The sequence below is a fragment of the Ornithorhynchus anatinus genome, chromosome 4 (assembly GCF_004115215.2).
Source record: "Ornithorhynchus anatinus isolate Pmale09 chromosome 4, mOrnAna1.pri.v4, whole genome shotgun sequence".
NCBI lineage: Eukaryota > Metazoa > Chordata > Mammalia > Monotremata > Ornithorhynchidae > Ornithorhynchus > Ornithorhynchus anatinus.
In genome coordinates this window covers 23,678,534-23,696,633 of record NC_041731.1, presented here as the reverse complement: position 1 = coordinate 23,696,633, position 18,100 = coordinate 23,678,534, and the positions used below count along the sequence as shown (strand labels likewise).

General features: G+C 56.8%; 1 protein-coding gene across 3 annotated transcripts in view; it reads left to right on the top strand.

Annotated features, from left to right (window-relative positions):
* Window positions 1-11,335, top strand: part of RGS3 (regulator of G protein signaling 3) — a 92,923-nt gene extending 81,588 nt beyond the window's left edge. For 2 of the 3 annotated variants that reach the window (XM_029063202.1, XM_029063203.2), the window contains 5 exons: window positions 2,908-2,981; window positions 8,713-8,814; window positions 9,028-9,089; window positions 9,494-9,660; window positions 10,052-11,335. In XM_029063202.1, coding sequence (XP_028919035.1) covers window positions 2,908-2,981; window positions 8,713-8,814; window positions 9,028-9,089; window positions 9,494-9,660; window positions 10,052-10,237 — 591 coding nt within the window. In that variant the 3' untranslated portion in view covers window positions 10,238-11,335. Of the gene's footprint in view, window positions 1-2,907; window positions 2,982-8,379; window positions 8,594-8,712; window positions 8,815-9,027; window positions 9,090-9,493; window positions 9,661-10,051 lie in introns of those variants that run through there. The other variant, XM_007657517.4, reaches the window with a different exon arrangement.
* Window positions 11,336-18,100: the final 6,765 nt, after the last annotated feature.

Below are 18,100 nucleotides of genomic sequence, written 5' to 3'. Positions count from 1 at the left end.
TTTTGGAGCCCTTGGCCATGCCCTCAAGGCCAGCAGCTTCAACCCTGGGCCAGGGCCCAGCCCAGACTGAAAGCAGGGAACAGCCAGAACTGGGGCTCCTTCTGGCCTCCACCTCACCCCATTTAGCACCCAGGGCTCGTTCTTGGATTTCCCCTTCCTGGAGGGTTCAGGGCACTCCAGGTTGCTGCCAGTGGTCCCTTGTGAACTGGGGGCTTGTCTACTGCCAGAGACTCACCTTGGCTAGAAAGCCAAAACCTGGTGCCCACCTGACTTCCGCTTTGGGCACTGGGCATAGCCCTGGGCAGTTTGGGGCACTGCTCAGTGGCTGCATTCCAGGGTCCTAAGTATTGCGCATTGTGAACACAGATTTTTGTCCTGAAAGCAGAGCTCAGAAATCTCTACCCCACCCCACAAAGGGCCTGCCGGGTCCTGAGCGAGTCCTTAGGGTTGGACCTCTGGGCTCCACTTCCAGAACTGTCATGGTGCTTGCTCCCTGAGCTAGCTCCCTGAGCTCCCTGAGGACACCAGAGTCCCCATATGAGTTCCCGTTATGAAGGAAACGAGCCCCGCTGAGGCCCCAAGAGTGGACCCATGCCAGAATCATCGGGGCTGGAGGGTGTGGGTGCCTGGCTTTGAGGGCAGGGGTCATCTCTACCCTGTTCCCTCCCACCACCCTGCCACAGTCCACCTCTGAGGGCCTGTTTCTCCAGAACACAGGAGCTGGGGATTTGGGGGAGCCAGAGGGAATAGGGCAGAGACCCTGCCTCTCCTGTCCTGAGCCAGCCCAGAACCTAGAGCCGTCTACCAACAATGGAAGGAAGTTTCCTCAGCGTTTGAACTGGCCCCGTTTCCAGCCTCAATGTGAGGCCTGAGCTGCAGGGGCGGGGCGGAGGGGGGGCCGGAGGGGACAGGGCCCCATTGTGCAGGGCTGATAAACTGCGGAAGACGAAGGTTAGAATGGGAGGAAGTCCAGCGCCGGACTGTGGGCTGGGGGTGGGAGGGGGGGTTTGGCCGTTCCCACGGGAGAGAGCTGGGCTTTGGGGAGAGGGAGGGGCACCCCAGAGAAGAGAGCCCACACCCAGCAGGAAGGGGCCAGGTGGGGTCGGCCCATGGGAGGGGCCAGAGGAAGAGCAGGGCCAGCAGCTCCCGCGGGGAGTGGATCCGAACAGGAGCAGGAGAAGGGAGTAGCAGTAATCACTCAGCTCTCCCCAAGTGTGTCTAGTTGGCCGACATAGATGGAGGCCCAGTTCAATGACCAGTCTGATGGGCCACCACCACTCTGGTGGGAGGGGGTGGGAGAGGGGGCCTCTGTCCAGCGTTCCCCACATTTTCCTGGGGTGAAATCCCTGCCAGAGGCTGGGCCCCAGGGGGAACAGATGGTGTAGCTATGCTCTCCTGGCTGTGGGTTTAGATCCAGACCCCAGTGTGCAGGCGAGCGGGGAGGGCTAAGGAGGGGGCCTGGTTCTCACTTGGGCCAGGAAGCCCAGCGCACAGTCAGGCTCAGCAACTGCTGTACACTCTCCAGGTGGATTTGAGTTCAGAAAAAGCATCAACTGATCCCTCTGGGGAAATAGCCTGAGAGGCCCATTACAAAACTCACAAGAGCCTTGGCTAAGAGAGCCCCAGGGCCTATGGCAGCAGTGAGACAAGTCCAGTACGGAGCTCTTCACTGTAGTGTTCATTCATTACCTGAACCTGTACACAGTACAGTACCCTCCCAAGCATCCCCATGGCATTTAACCCATCTAGCTTTATATTCTATTGCTATCCCCTGCTTTTAAATTAACTTAGGATCTAGTTCCCCTGCTAGATTGTAAGTTCCTTGAGTTTTGGATCATGTCTGCTACATCTATTGTACTCTTTCAAGTAATAATGTTGGTATTTGTTAAGCGCTTACTATGTGCCGAGCACTGTTCTAAGCACTGGGGTAGACATAGGGGAATCAGGTTGTCCCACGTGGGGCTCACAGTTTTCATCCCCATTTTACAGATGAGGGAACTGAGGCACAGAGAAGTTAAGTGACTTGCCCACAGTCACACAGCCGACAAGTGGCAGAGCTGGGATTCGAACTCATGAGCCCTGACTCCAAAGCCCGTGCTCTTTCCACTGAGCCACGCTGCTTCTCCAAGTGCCTAGTACAGTGCTGTGCACAGAGTACTGTTCAATAAATATTATTGATTGATTGATTACAGTGCTGTACACACAGAAGGGACTCAATCAGTGACGTGGAGGAGAAGGAGGAGGAAGAAGAGGAGGAGAGACGCAGGCAGCAAGGCAGGGACAGAACAGCTAGGCACTCTGGATTCCGGGCAAGGACAGGGGCAGAGATGGAGGAAGGCTTTCTCTTTGAAGTCTCTGGGCCCTCCAACTCCACAAATCTTGCAGCTGAGGCCAGTGGCTCCTGCATTACCTCAGAATGTCCATGGACATTACTTCAGCCAAAGGGAATGGGGTGGAAGATGGATGAGCTTTGATGTCCTGGGTCCCCCTTTCCCCCTTCCTTTCTTTCCCCCTCCCTCCTCCCTTTCTGGGAAGCATTTTTTCTGCCCACAGTGCTCTGCACACAGTAAACACTCAATAAATACGATTGATTGATCAATTGCCCTAAAAGCAGAAGGTTATGCAATCTTCCCCCTAATGGACAGCAGTTGCTCCGGGGAGGGAGCTCTGCGGGCAGGATGGCAACCAAAGTCCCCCCATCACGCTCTGCACTTGGTTCTGTGCTTGATCTGCCACTGAGGCTGGACTCCTTTCAGCCTCACCATGGGCCTGTAGCTAGGTAATCCTGAGAGAGCCTGTCTGTCCAGACTCCTGCCCGGCCTGGTGGATTTGAGGGACCGCCTCACCCCGCCTCAGATGCCTTTCCTCTATGGGAACTGTTGCAAACTGTCTCTTCTCTCTCCCCAGCTGAGTGCCCCGGAGGCTGACTTAAGCGGCGATGAAGGGGATGACGCCTCTCGGAAGAGAAAGAGCAAGAACCTGTAAGTCTGGGGTCCCTTGGGTGGGGTCTTTCAAGCTACCAGCAAGGTCCCACTCTTCTCCCTGGTCTTGGCTCTTCTACTGTGTCCTGCATGCAGTGAACTCCCCCTGGAGGAGAGAGATATCTGGCCCCAGCCCCTAGCCCCTGGGGGAAGGATCCACGCTCCATTGGTTCCCCTCCAGGAGACTTGCTGGGGGTCAACAGCAACCCCAACCACACCCTATCCAATCTCTATGGTTCCCCACATTGTTGCTGCAGAACTGATCTGGCTGGCCCTGCAGGAGGCCAGGAGAGAGGTCCAGTTGGGACGGCACTGCATTCCTTGGTCTTTCTGGATAGCAGATCAAGACGACCCCTGCCCAGACCCTCTGGCCTGGTGGGCTCTAGAGGTGTGAGGGCCTCAACCGGTCCTTGCAATGTACGGATCACCATAGGTCGCGTCTCTGGCCGGGAGATGGGCGGGTTTTTTGGCAGGAGAAACGGGGCTGAGAGGCACTGTCCATACTCTTCCACTATACTGTCAACTATGCCAGAACCTAGCCAGGCATGCCCCTGAAGAAGGCCCAGTACCGCAAGGCCCAGGGAGGGGCTCACTGTGGGGCAGGGAATGTGTCTACCAACCCTGCTATATTGTACTCTCCCAAATGCTTAGTTTAGTGCTCTGCACAGTTATGTGCTCAAAGACTTATAATCAATTCGATTGAAGGGCCTCAGAGCTCTGGAAGCAGCTGAGCTGTCCAACAGCTTGTCTCTCCAATTTATTCATTCATTCATTCAATAGTATTTATTGAGCGCTTACTATGTGCAGAGCACTGTACTAAGCACTTGGGATGAACAAGTTGGCAACAGATAGAGACAGTCCCTGCCGTTTGACGGGCTTACAGTCTAATCGGGGGAGATGGACAGACAAGAACACTGGCAATAAATAGAGTCAAGGGGAAGAACATCTCATAAAACAATGGCAACTAAAAAACAATGGCAACTAAAATTTTAGACCTCTCTCTGCTCCCCACCTTCTGTGGCTGCTTGCAGAGTGGGGCTTAAGGGCTTGGGTAGTCTCTGTCCCACATACCTTCCCCTCCAGGCCCACCTCAGAGGGCATCCATCTCCTGCTGGCTTCGGGGAGGTGCCTGGCCTGAGGAGATACCCGCGCTACTCTAGAAGCAGAATGGTGGTCCACTGTAGGGGCCAAGTTCCCTGGCCAGATGCCAGCTTCAAGCCTGGCCTCCAGTGAGCCTAAAGAAGGAACTCTTAGTTGTGAGCCCCTGATGAAGAGGGACCAGATCTAATACCCTCATCTGGGTGTTCTTTCCAGTGCTTAGTACAGTGCTTTGCACACAGCAAGTGCTTTATAAATACCAACTATCATCTACTGCAGCGGTTAGTATTACTACTGCTGCTACAGGAGAAGCAGCATGGCGTCGTGGATAGAAGCGTGGGCCTGGGAGTCAGGAGGTCATGGGTTCTGATTCTGACTGGGCCACTTGTCATGCTGTGTGACCTTGGGCAAGTCACTTCACTTCTCTGTGCCTCAGTTACCTCCTCTGTAAAATGGGGGAGAATGGAGACTGAAGAGCCCTGTGTGGATGGGGAGAGTGTGTCCAACCCCGATTTGCTTGCATCCACCCCAGCACTTAGGTACAGTGCCTGGCACATAGTAAGTGCTTAAATTACTGTAATAATAAAATCATAATTACTACTGCCTGCGCCCAGCAAAGGGCTCGACAGATACCATCGACTGACTGACCAACTCCTACAAGTCAGGGGTGAGCGCCCCGAAGCTTTCCCTTTGCCCGGAGGGACGAACGGGCGGAGCCCTGCAGTTCCACATCCAGCAGGCGTCCTTGGGTTGGGTGGGTCGGGATGCGGGGCGGCCGGGGCGGCTCGCGGCCACTCCACGGGCCACCTCCACCGGCCACCCCACGGGCCACCCCACGGGCCACCCCACGGGCGACTGGTGGGACGAGCGCGAGGGTAATTGCCGAGGTCAAGCGTGATCCCGGGCCCCGCCAGCAGGGGCCGCTGACCGCCCAGGAGCTGAGCGGAGCGGCGGATGGCCTTGCCCGTCTGCCCGCATGCCCGCCCGCCTGTCCTGCTCCTGCTGCCATCTCAATTTCTCCGCCGAATAACGAGGTCGCGCCCAGCGGACACTTCGGGACAAAGACGCGGTGTGGCCGGGGGGAGGAGAGGAGTTGGGAGCGGGGTCTTGGGCGTGGGGGAGAGGGCTGGGCGGGGGCCAACGGCCTCGCACCGCAGAGCCTCGGAGCAGCCGGGCAGCTCCTCCGCGGGCAGCCGGTCCCGCCAACTTATTGTGGCCGCAGCGGTCGGCCGGGCGCCCGGCGGCTCCCGGCGCGCGGCGCAATGGTTGACTTTTCAGAAAAGTATCTGGAAAGGTAGGACTTGGCTTCCTTTCTTCATCCGGGAGTCCCAGCCAAGGGGACCTGGCCGGTGGGTTTGGGGATTCGAAGGGGCTTCGTTCCTGCAGAAGGAGCGGTTCTCACAGCGGCAGGAGTGCGACAGGCCAGTGCCCGCCGCCCGGGACTGACGGTGGACGGTTTTCCGGGGACCGAAACTGCCGGGATGGGGGAGGGGGGTCTTGCCCGCCCCCGGACTCCTGGGTTCTGGGTATAGCAGGGGTTGTGCCGCAATGGCACTTTCTGACACCCAGCTTTGGGGCAGAGATGAAGGTTTTGCGTTTGCGTGTTGGAGAAAAGAGTTTTCCCTTCATGGGGTAACTGCAGGTCCGGGGATGCAGATCCACTGGATTCGTCAATCAATCAATCAATCAATCAATTGTATTTATTGATCATTTACTGTATGCAGAGCTCTGTACTAAGCGCTTGGGAGAGTTCAGTAAAGCAGACACATTCTCTGCTTTACAACCAGCTTACGGAATCATCCAGCTCTTTAGGTCCAGAGACCCCAGCGGAAGTTTCCTAGCGGAAAGGCACCCTTCTCTGCCTCAGAGCGGCCTTTCCGCCTTCCGGAGGTGAGACAGTTTGTCTGCAAAGGAAAATCTGCGTGGATTCGAGACCCCATGTGGGCAGCCTGACTGAACCGTGGGCTGTGGTGGTTAATTCGTTATTCACAACTTGGTATTTCCGCTAAATCACCGCTTTGGTCTCCTGCCACTTCGTGATACCGGAACTGGGTTCCTTTTTCTTTCCTAGCTCTTTCGGTCCCGGCAGGGGTCTTGGATTGCTTCCTTCCAACTGTTCAACTTACCCACCTGTGTTTCGGGATACTGGAATGCAGATATTGTGGGTCGAGTGTAGTGAAGTGTTGTGATGTCTATATTTATCCTCTTTCCCCCTTTTCCCTCTTCTTCCTCCTATGCCTCCCACCCCCGGCATTCCTCCCACCCCGGCAGAGGCCCAGAGCAGGGTAGGGTTGTAACATGACAAGAAGGTGGACAGTTTATTTGGCTGAGGTTTGAGGCCTCCTCCCTAGCCAGGAAACAGTGGGAGTGAGCCCCGGCTGTGGTGTCTGGGTCTCGGGTTTGTCGAGTTGTTTTCTCAAGGGTGTTTAGAGAGATCATTTATCCCAGGCCCTACCTGGCCTTGGATAAGAATCAGCTCCACGAGACTGAGTCTGAGCAGGAGGTTGGATTGTGGCTCCAATAGGAGGGTGATGATGAGGTATGTTCTCAGGTGCCGGTGCCCAAGGCTGTACTGTCAGTGTGTGCCTCAGGGAGAGCTGGTGCCTGGGATCACACCCTGCCTCTTGGGTACACGAGAGCTAGAGTCAACTCCTGTGTACCCAGGAGCCAAGCCATCTGTGGATTATCCAGCCCATCTCTGTTTGCTCTTCCCTTCTTTCTGGACCAAAGTGTCTCTGTACAAGAGGGTGAGCAGGGACAGAGAGAGGAGGGAAACTCAAAGATATCCAGTCATTCCACCAAAAATACTAAACGCTATTATTTTAACATCCATCTCCTCTTCTAGGTCGCAAGTTCCTTGTGGGCAGGGCATGTATCTCGGCTTTGTTGTATTGTACTCTCCCAAGTACTTAGTACTCTGTTCTGTACACAGTAAGTGCTCAATAAATGCCACTGATTGATTAATCGTAATTATGCTACTTAAGTGCTCCCTCTATATCGACTGCTGTTCTAAGTGGTGGGGTGAATAACAAAATTATCAGGTTGGACACAGCAGTGCTCATTGAATACCACTGATTGATTCAAAACAGCAGGAGAAAAACACATGTCTGCGTCTATCCACTTGGCACCTGGCAAGGGCCTAATAAGTCCCATAATCAGTTAGCTGTGTCTCAGCCTCTTGGTTCTTGCTCTTTTGTCCTCTTCCCCTTACAAGCGGGGGGCCCCGCGCAGCTGTCCTGTGCCCTGCTGATGCTTACAGCAGATTTTTCTAGGGGAAAAGGTTGAAGCATCCTCTTTGGCGGGATGGTTGGATTGTCGGTTATCTGATTCACCACACGACCCTATTTTCAGGGACACAAGGGGCTGTGTGCAAGAGCAGCGAGGGGTGGGGTCTCGGCCAGAAGTGTCGGAAGGAGGAGCATCGTGGCCCCCGTCCTCCTGCCCCAAGAGGTGGGCGCCCTGCCGCACCCGTGTCAGGACCGCAGCCTCCTGGGTGGGGGGAGGGGGAGGGGAAAGGTCACCTCGCTCTTGGGGTGAAGTCGATGGACCGTTCGCATGCAGGAGAAATGGCCATCGGCTGGCCCCTCCCGGCTCCGGCTGGCACGAGGCTGAGACTGGGGCCCTGCTCTGCCCCTGCGCTTGGCCCGGGACAGTGAACCCCTTGAATAATAAGGGTGGTACTTGTTGAGCGCTTACTATGTGCCAAGCACTGTTTTAAGCGCTGGGGTAGATAGAAGGCCATCAGGGTGTCCCCCGTGGGGCTCACCGTCCCAATCCCCCTTTTACCGAGGCCCAGAGCAGTGAAGTGACTTGCCCAAAGTCACACAGCTGATAAGTGGCGGAGCGGGGATTAGAACTCACGACCTCTCGACCCCCCAAGCCCGGGCTCTTTCCACTAACCCACGCCGCACCCGTTCCCTGCCCGTCCCGGGCCTCCTGCAGCACTTGGCCCTCCCCTCTGGTGTTGGGGGGAGATGCTCAACCGGCTCCCGCTCTAAAAATAGCCCCCGGCGGAGCCCTGGAAATGGTCCTGCCGCTGTGATTGGCTGAGCTCGCTGGTCCCACCGCCTTCGCTGCTATGGCAACCGGGGCCACCGGCTCCTCATCTAAACGGTGCCAGCCGCCGACTGGGAAAGGGGAGGCAGAGGCAGGGCGGCCCGGACGGGAGGGGCCCCCGCCCCCCGGTCACGCCCCCTCGGGCGTGCCCGCCTCCCCGATTGGCTGAGCGCGGGCGAGGGGCCGGGCAGAGGGCTTGGCCGACCGCCCACTTGGCCGCTGCTCCGGTGGGACTAGCAGCCCCGCGGCGGCGGCGGCCCGCACAGTCTCCCAGCTCGCCCGGCGGCGCCGCCCTTCGTTCGCTGCCCATTTCGGAACGCCGCCCCCCTTCCCCGGCTCGCCATGCCTTTCTTCCGAGACCTGTCCGGGGCCCGGCCCCGCGAGTTCCCAGCCGAGGTGCAGCTGAACTTGTACTACCCCCGCGGCGGGACCCTGCAGCGCCGGCACACCGTGAAGGAGTGCGTGTCTCCGCGGGGCCGGGGGCAGGGGGGCGGTCCGGGCCGCCGCGGGGACCGATCTGCTTCTGTCCGCGGGACCGCACTGGGTCGCGCTGACGGCCTTGCTCTCTCGTTCGCAGGGCCAAAGACATGAAGAACCGACTGGGGCTCTTCCGCCGGAGGAACGAGTCCCCCGGAGCCAACCCCGTGGGAAAGCTGGACAAAGTGATGAAATCTCTCAAGTAGGTCCCCTAGACCCTCTCTCCCACCCCCAGATCCCCCGGGTCAGGGCGGGGAGGGGGGCACCCAGGCCGCCGGACGGGCTCGGACACCCTGCCAAGGCGGCTCAGGTGCCGGAGGGGACCAGGGGCGGGCGGAGGGCGCCGGCGTTTCCTCCCCACCTGCCCTGCCGGACGGTGTGGCACCCGGCACTCAGCGCACCTTTCTGTTGGCAGACCCACCCCGGAGGAGGCGCTCAAGTGGGGGGCATCTCTGGAGAAACTGCTGTTCCACAAGTGTAAGTGTGCCGGGGGCCCGCGTCCAGATCCCACCCCCAGCACCCTCTCCCACTTCCCCAGGCTGGGCCCAGCTGCCCGAGGCCTGGATCCAGGCGGGCGGTCCTCCGGCCTCGAGCCCGCGCAGCCCTGGGGAGCCGGGGTCCTGGTGGGCGCTGCCAGAGGACGCTGGGGCGGGGCCCCTGGCTGCACCCTCGTGTTGGAATGAGGGGCACGCTGGGACTCGCCCTCCTTCTGCGAGAGCTCTCCCCAGAGCTGCCCGGGGCCCACGTGGGGCGCTGGGGGCTCCCTGGCCCCTGGAGGGAAGAGGGCGCGGACCCTGCACAGACCCCACGAGGGAGGGGAGGAGGCTCACCGCTGAGGCCCGGCCAGTCCCCTGACGAGGCCCCGACCCCGCTCTCCGCAGACGGGCTGGCGGTGTTCCGAGCCTTCCTCCGCACGGAGTTCAGCGAGGAGAATCTCGACTTCTGGCTGGCCTGCGAGGACTTCAAAAAGGTCAAGTCCCAGTCGAAGATGGTATCCAAGGCCAAGAAGATCTTCGCGGAATACATCGCCATCCAGTCCTGCAAAGAGGTAGGGGTGGCGGCAGGGAGCTGAGGGGGCACTGGGCCAGGCTGGCTTCTGTGCGAAGGGAGGTAGTGTCCAGTTTGGGGATGCTTATTGGAGGCCTCTGCGGTGTGCCCAGCCCGGCGAAGAGAAGTAGCTCAGAGAGAAATGGCTGGGTCTGTTCGAGGAATAGCTCCCCCTTTTCCTGGCCCCCTGCCAACAGAGCCAGCATATGGCTCAGAGCCCCACTGAGATTTAAGGGCTGGAATAGACACTAGTGGGGGAGGCTTGGGGGTGGGGGGTGGGGGCGAGGCACAAGACAGCCGCTGGCCTGGCCACCACGCACCCCGACGAACGAGAAAGGGGACTGGGGCAGCGTTTGAGGGATGGGGGCTGACCCTCCCCTGCCTGTTTCCAGGTAAACCTGGACTCCTACACGCGGGACCACACCAAAGAGAACCTGCAGAACGTGAGCCGAAGCTGCTTTGATCTTGCTCAGAAGCGCATCTATGGGCTGATGGAAAAGGACTCTTACCCCCGCTTCCTCCGCTCGGAGCTCTACCTGGACCTCACAAACCAGAGGAAGCTAAGCCCTGCCCTGTAGGGGCCTGGCCGCTGCAGGGCAGACTGCAAGCTTGGTGTTCACATCCCGCCAGCCAGCGGTGGCCCTGCCTCTCCCTCCCTTGCTGCCCCGTGTAGGATGGGAAGCGGGGAGGGGCCGCCCCGCTGGCAGCTCTGGAAGCCATATCCCCGCCGTGTGCGTGAGGACCAACGTGGGTGCCGCCCGGAAGAGGCTTAGGGACCAGAGCGGACGACCCCCGGGACCTCCCCCGGCCGTCCCGTCCTATCTCGTCCCTGCCCGTCATCTCTCCGGTACGACATTCCAGGCTGCCCTCTTTGGGGTAGTGGGCATGAGGACTCGGACTTGGCTCCCGACGGAGGCCGAGGCAGCCCTGGGCCCCCAGGAAGTGTGCCCCTGGAGCTGGGGAAGGCTGTGCCCGGGGCCAGTCTCTTGCCAAGACCAAGATGCTGTGGGTTCCTTTTCCTAAGCGGAACCCCCTTTCTCTTTCTTTTGGAGAACTCGTAGCGACCAAGTTCCTTAAAGGACTGGATACAAAGGCAGGGTTCCTGAGCCAGGCGGCAGCCCCTTGGAGGGGCACCTGGCTCCTCTTCCTCTGTAGCTCCTTGTCTTTGGAAGCCCGAGGCTGAGGATCCTGCCACCTTGTCCCAGCCCCTGCTTCTGGTTTGTTTATTTATTTAAACACTGTAGCTGGATGCTTGATGCATTGTTGGATAATAGGAAATACTCGCCTCTTTATTTTCTTAATTGTCATGTGCAATATTGTTACTAGGTTTCATTGAAAGCTAGAAACAGAGTGCCCATTCTATTTTAAGAGTATGTACAAAATTTTCTAAGTTGGAGGGGTGAATTTTTTTTTTTTTTTTTTTGCTGGTGGGCCCCAGCAGCAGGCAGCTGGGTTTCCTGAATATACGTATTGTTTCCGGAAGCTCTCTGGTCTGGTGATCCAGCTGGACGGCTGCAATGTCCGACGGTCCCTGCCCTGAAGGAGGCCTGGGCTTCTAGCCGGGTTGGGGAGCACAAGCTTCCGGGCCCGTGCTGGAGTGCTGGACTTCGGGGCGTGGCCCGGGCCCTTCAGCTCAAGGTTTCAGAGGGAATAAAGGGCCAATATTGTTTCTTGTACTCACGCGTTTCTGTTCATTTGTAGTCATGCCCCGGGACCTGCCAGCCTGTGGCCCCTTGCCCCCTCTGACACGTTCTCCTTCCTCCTCTCTCCTGCCTCCTTTCCCAAGGATCTCACGTCCAGTTGGGCTGCCCTTCCTCTCTGCCTGATGGTCTTACCTGTCTCTCTCTTTCTCTGCCTTTGGGGGCAGATGATACCTACTGTGGGATGGCGGGATCTGCGATAGGTGGGGGCAGCACCTAGGGGAAGGGTTAAAGAACTCACAATTTGCCCTTGCCACTCCTCTCCCTTGCTTCCTCCCTTCCTTGCATCCTACTGCCTCTCCCTGCCCCCATTCCTGTTGGGAGCCTGCCCTCTCCTGACAAGTGGAATAGCATGGATGAGGGGCAGGGGCAGGTGACATAGGCAGCAGTGTCCCTGGTGGCTCCTTTCCTCTCCCTCACAACTCGCTGGAGTCCCACAGGTGGGAAAGGGACCCCTGGCTCTAATGGTCCATATTGCCCCCAGCCTGAGGATGGTCAATCAGTCGGTGATATTTATTGAGCCCTGTACTAAGCGTTTGAGGAAGTATAGTCAACAGGCTCAATCCTTATTCACAAAGAGCTTACATGAGGAGGTGGGCTTTAAAACAAATTAGGGTTAGTCTCAAGATCGGGGATATGGGAAATAGAGTGTGTGAAGAATTACTGCTCAGGCAGGTGTTTACTCGGGGCCCAAGCGCCATGCAGACCTGGGGCCGAGTCAGTCCCACTGGGTGCTGTAGAGCAGAGCTTTCCATCCTGAGCTGTCCTCCCGCGAGGCTGCCCAAGGGAGCTGGGTGGGGAAGTCCAGACAGCTGACTTGAACCTGTTGCTCCCTTCTCTTCCCACTGTCAAAGGGCAGAGAGGAGTGAGATTGCGAGCACAGCAGAGGAAAGATGCAGGGCACGAGGGAAGTCTACCCACTTGTGAAGGATAAGAACAGGGTGAACATGGAACTGCTATTCAGATTTCACACCAGTGGGGCAAAAGTCCCCTGTTGATACTGCAGGGTGACAGGCTCAAACCAATCATTTGTATTTACTGAGCATCTACAGTGTGCAGAACATTGTATAATAGAGATGGTAGACTTGATCTCTGTTTTTAAGGAGCTTATACTCCAATAAGGGAGACAGGTAGGAGGAAGCAGTAGCTTGTAATGAAAGGCACAGCAATGCCAGGCGAGGTGTGAGTACCAAGTAATTTTAAGTGACAAAAATGTCACAGTGAAGCATTGAAGTCTAATGGGAAGAGCACAGGCCCAGGAATCGGAGGACCTGGGTTCTAATCCCTGCTCTGCTACTTGCTTGTTGCGTGACCTTGGGCAAGTCACTTAACTTCTCTGTGCCTCAGTTACCTCCTGTAAAGTGGAGATTATATCCTCCTCCCTCCAACTTTGATTGTGAGCCCCATGTGGGATAGGCACTGTGTACAACCTGATTAACTTATATCTACCCCAGTGCTTTAGAACACACGAAAAAAAAAAACAGTGGCAGTTGGTGGGAGAAGAGAGAGCAAACAGAAGGAAATATATCTTTGCCCAGAAGGGGACTGAGCACATTAATTTTGTTCCCACAGGAAATGGTGCAGCCTAAAACAGCAATGTGTTCCACAATCACGTGAGTGGGCATTCCAGCATTCAGTTCCTCCCAGGATCCTGGTGCTCCTGTCAGAGATGGGCCTGGAATAGGTGGAGCACAGTACTGGTCCAGAAATGCCCTGGAGAGGGAGGTCTTAGAGGGGATCTGAAAGTCTTTTTACTATATTGCTGTTGTGGAGTGATGGTGAAGAACCCACAGTGTGCAGAGCCTGGCCCTGTATGCTGGGCCAGTTACAGCCAAATCTAGAAGACACCTCAGACCACCTCTGATGCAGAGTGCCAAGCTGGGAGCTAGCACCCCCAAGCTCCTAGTCTCCTGCTCCACACCACCGCTCACCACTGGGCACTGAGGGCACAGGGGAAACCGAGCTGATTTCTGGTCATGTCTAAGCCCCTGCCACCTCCCTTAGAAAAGCCATAGCTTCGGCTCCACGGGGGCTCCATGCCTCAGGTAACATCTGTTCCTTGGAGATGGGGCCCTAAATCTTGATGCCCAGAACCTCTCGAGGTTGTCCTCTAGCAACTTGCTTGAGGGCACAAGTCCTGCCCCTGAGTCCTCTCAGTTGGGCCCAATACAGGCCTGCTTCCCAAGGGGATTCTGGGAGCTGAATTAACCCCTGCCATCTCATTCTGCTCCAGGCCCAGTGGCATAACAACCTTCACTCTGCATTCCTAGCCTTGGTTTGGGAGGGGCTGATGGCTGCCCACCCTGGTTTGGACTGTTTTCCCAGGTACTAAAAATATAGCAAAGGCTCACTTCAGGCCAAGTGGCCACTCATGGAAAGCCCTTTTGCTCCCTCCCATGGTGCAGGGGAACAGTTTTGAGCAACACAGCTGTTGGGACACAGGCAAGAGAGCATGGATCCCATCAACCCAGGGCGCAGGATAGTGGCTGCAGGCTTCTGGACCAGTGTGGCAGGTCCCCGAGTCACACAGAACTTAGTCCTTGGGCAGCTCCAGCCATGGGGGACCAGGATGAAGGAAAGGGAGGCTCAGTAGCCATTTGACCAGGGTGGGTGAGAAGCCCCGAACCATGGGCACCTCTTCACCTCCCTCTCCTTTTCCCCCTGAGGTAGCTGGTATCATTTCCTCACATGCGTCTCCCTGGCCCACCCAGGGCTGGCTTCAGATAAGCAAGGTAAGCCATTACCGCAGGCTGTGGCTCTTCTCCAAGATGGAGTAAGGATGGAAGCAATCTGCTACTGGGGCCTAGGTCAGGGTTGGAGCCAGGCAGGGGTGAGAGGCAGTGTTGGGGCGGAGTGGCAGAAAAATACTTCTCTGACAACACCGTGTACGACTCTCTTCTGTCCTGTTGCATGCATGCGCAGGGGTTAAACACTGACATTATTTGGGGCAGGGCAGGGGTGGCTTTTTTCCTGCCCAGGGTGTGTGTGTTTGAAGCCAGCCCTGGCTCCTCAGCCCCATTCCTGTGCCAGTGTTTACCCTCTGTTCCTTGGGTTCTCACCAACCTCCAAGCCCCCCACCCCTTCTCTCACCTGCTCAGGCTCTAGTTCCATTCTGCTGATCAACCCACAGAGAAGAAGTGTGGCACAGGCCTAGGAGTCAGAAGGATCTGGGGTCTAATCCTGACTCCGCCACTTGTCAGCTGTGTGACCTTGGGCAAGTCACTTCATTTCTCTGTGCCTCAGTTACCTCATCTGTAAAATGGGGATTACTGTTGTGAGCCCCATGTGGGACATGGACTATGTCCAGCGTGATTAGCTTTGTATCTCCCCCAGCACTTAGAAAAGTGCTTGATGCCTAGTAAGTGTTTAACAAATACTATCATTGTTATTACTACTATTAGCTCAGTGCTTCACAAACATTCTTCTCCCATCTTCCATCCCTCCCCTCAACTCCAAGGTTCCTATCCCCATCTTCATCCACTACCCCTTGACCCCAAGGGCAGAACCTGTTCCCTCATGGTGCCCAGCACTGGTGGGACCTGGCAGGCAGAGGACCCTGGTTGCCTGGCTCAACCCCTCCTTTAGGGCCCACTCTGCTCTGCCCCTAAAAGCAGCTCAGACCCCTGCAGCCCTCCTTCCCATTGAACACCACCTCACCAGTCACGCCGACTGCTGGGTGGGTCAGGTGGTGCTCAGCGCGGTTCACTCTCCTTGTGGGAGCGAGGGCCGCCACCTGACATCTTGGACTGGTCAAGTTCAGCGTTGCCTAGTGGAAAGAGGAAGGGCTTGGGAGTCAGAGGCCCTGAGTGGTAATCCCAGCTCTGCCACATGTCTGCTGCATGACCTTGGGCAAGTCGTTTAACTTCTCTGTGCCTTAGTTACCTCATCTGTAAAATGGGAATTAAGACTGTAAACCCCATGTGGGACAGAGACTGTGTCCAACCTGATTACCTTGTATCTACCCCAGGGCTTAGACCCATGATCGGCACATAGTAAGCCCTTAACAAATACCATTATTATTATTACTGCTATTATTATTATTGCTCTGGGCTGCTGGACTTGCTCTTCCTGCCTCCCTGCTCTCGTGCATGTTCTCAGCCAGGTAGGGGGAGAGCTGGGAAGAGGCTGAGGAAGGGGAGGAATGGGAATCCTCGTGTTCGGAGGAGCAGGGCTGCCAATGTGGCTCGAGTCCTCGTTCAGGGATGAGAACTTGGAGCTCTGGGTTTCTCATTGCTCATCTCTGGGGGTTCCTGTAGCTCCTGTCCCCGCAAAGTGTCGTGTCAAATCCCACTGCTGACCACAGGCAGAGGCTGGTTCTCTGTGGCCCATGTTGGCGGCCGGGAGTTTGGCACAGTTGAGGTAAACACTGTGGCCGGGAGCAGGAGAGACCTGTAGGGTCCCGGAAGCATAAGGTTTGTTGGGGGTCTTAGGTGGGTCTAGGAACGTCCATGTCACTGGGTCCCCAGGGGCTGCAGGGTCCAGCCTCCCCTTCCTGCAGAGCCCTGTGGGAACCAGGCCCTGGGAGAGCACAGAGCACACTGCACACCTTTATGAGCATCAGAAGGCCATGACTGCTCTTGGCCACGGTCAGTGTGCCTGGATCATGGAGGAGCCTGTGGCCTGAGCCCGAGCCTGCTGTTTGGCTCCTTCATTCCTTACACAGATGCCTCATCATTAAGCAATGACTTGTTCTCACTGGCCACACCGTGTGTTCTTCAGTTCTACAGGGCTCCTCCTCCCACAGCGGTTGGGGAAGCCTTGGGGTTGGGGGTGGGTCAGAACTGCTTGAGTCCCACACGTGGCTCCTGGCACAGGGTCAAGGCCAGGGAGAACAACAACAATATTTGTCCCTTTGACTCCAGAGCCCAGAGAACGTTGCTCTGGCCCAGGCCTGACCCTGGGCCCCAGAGGCTTGACCTGCCCTGCCTGCTGCCTGACGGGCGTCCGGGGATGAGGAAACAACAACAGCGTAATTTGCTGCTGCTCGTGCTGGAGAGGGGCACCGGCCCTACCTCGGGCCCTGGGCAGCTCTGGAAATCTGCACGAAAAGTAGTACAACACAGTTCTCGGGCAGGTCCATGGAAGCTTTGCGCTCAGCCATTTGTGTCTCAAAGAGACATTTGTGTCCTGGACTTCTGGGCTATGTGGCTGGCCCGGTTGGACCTGTAATGGGGGTTCAGTGCCTAGGGGAGGCGTGCCAGTCCGCCCCTTTACCCAAGCTTGGTTCTCCAACACTTGCGATTTCGGGATCGCTCCAGTGATTGAGCTCCGGTCTGTGCAGGACTGGGCAGTCCATGAGCCAGTCCCAGAGGGGCAGATGAGCCCCAGCAAGATGGTTGGCTTGGTTCTGGGAACTCTCCCTCCTGGTTCCTAGCAGGGTGGGCCAGCCTGAAGATGCCAAGCTGGGGATGTTGTGCAAGGCTGAAGATGTCAAGCTAAGGATAATTCACAGGGGATTCCGGGAGAAGGAAATACTGAGCTGGAAATACCAGAGTGGGACTGTGCCAGGCTGAGTGCCAGGCTGGGATTGCTGAGGATGAGATTTCAGGCTGGGGAGTGCCAGACTGGAGTTGTGGTGCCAGGCTAAAGATATCAGACTGGGGATGCTGGACTGGGAATCCCAGGAAAGGTGCTGTGCCAGGCTGAGGATGTCAGACAGGTGAAGCCAGGGTAGTGACTGTGCCTCACTGGGGAATGCTGGGTGGTGGATGCCAGGCTGCAGATGCCAGTTTGGGATGTGCCTCCAGACTGGAGATGCAGATTTAGGACATGTGGTAGACTGGGTAGCAGGTAACAAGGAAGTGAAGTATAGCCACATGCTACAAGAACTCCGGAGGCTGGCGCAGAGAAACCTATGAGGTGCTGATGAGTCTCTGTAGCTACTGAGGGCCCAATGCAGACCAGCACTAGCCAAGCCCTTAAGGGACTCAGGCAGGTGCCCTGAGGCTAGGGCCTGGCCCACACTCTTTGGAAAGGGAGCAGGCCCAGTGGCAGCCAGCCAAGGAGATTTACCCTTTTCCCCTGTGGGTCAGAGCCCCTTCCTGATCCCAGAGAGGAGGGGCAGAGGACTGACAGGAAATCCCACCCCCTGGGACCTCCACAGAGCTGGCAGAGGCAGCCAGCTGAGCTGCTCAGTTCTAGAGCCTAAATGAAGTGCAGACATCAAAAAGCAACCTGCACCACACTTTAACTTCTGAAGTGATGCTGAGGAGGAAGTGACCCCATTCCATCTGTGGCGGCCCTTTCCAACCCTCCGGTCTCTCAGTCCCCAGACCAGAGGCTACTGTCTTGGAGTCGATGGCATGGTGTGGACCAGTATCCCCAAGTAGTGCCAGTATTATGTGACAGATCACCACTCTCCCCACCTTCAAAGCCTTATTAAAATCAAATCTCCTCCAAGAGGCCTTCCTTGACCTAGTCCTCATTTCCTTTATACTTCTTCCTTCTGCATCACCTATTCCCTGGGAGCTGTTTCCCTTAAGCACTAGGTCTTCACCCCACCCTCAACCCCACAGCACTTATGTATGTATCCGTAATTTATTTCAATGCCTGTCTCCCCCTCTGGACTGTAAACTCCTTGTGGGCAGAGAATATGTCTACCGACTCTGTTCTAGTAAATAAATCCCATCCACATGATTTGTTAGGGGCCGATAGCATATTGAGGGCTGCTAGCATGTTGTTGGGTCATCGGTGTGGCTGATAAGTGTGCCTGGCACATCATTAGAGAAGTAGCAAGGCTTA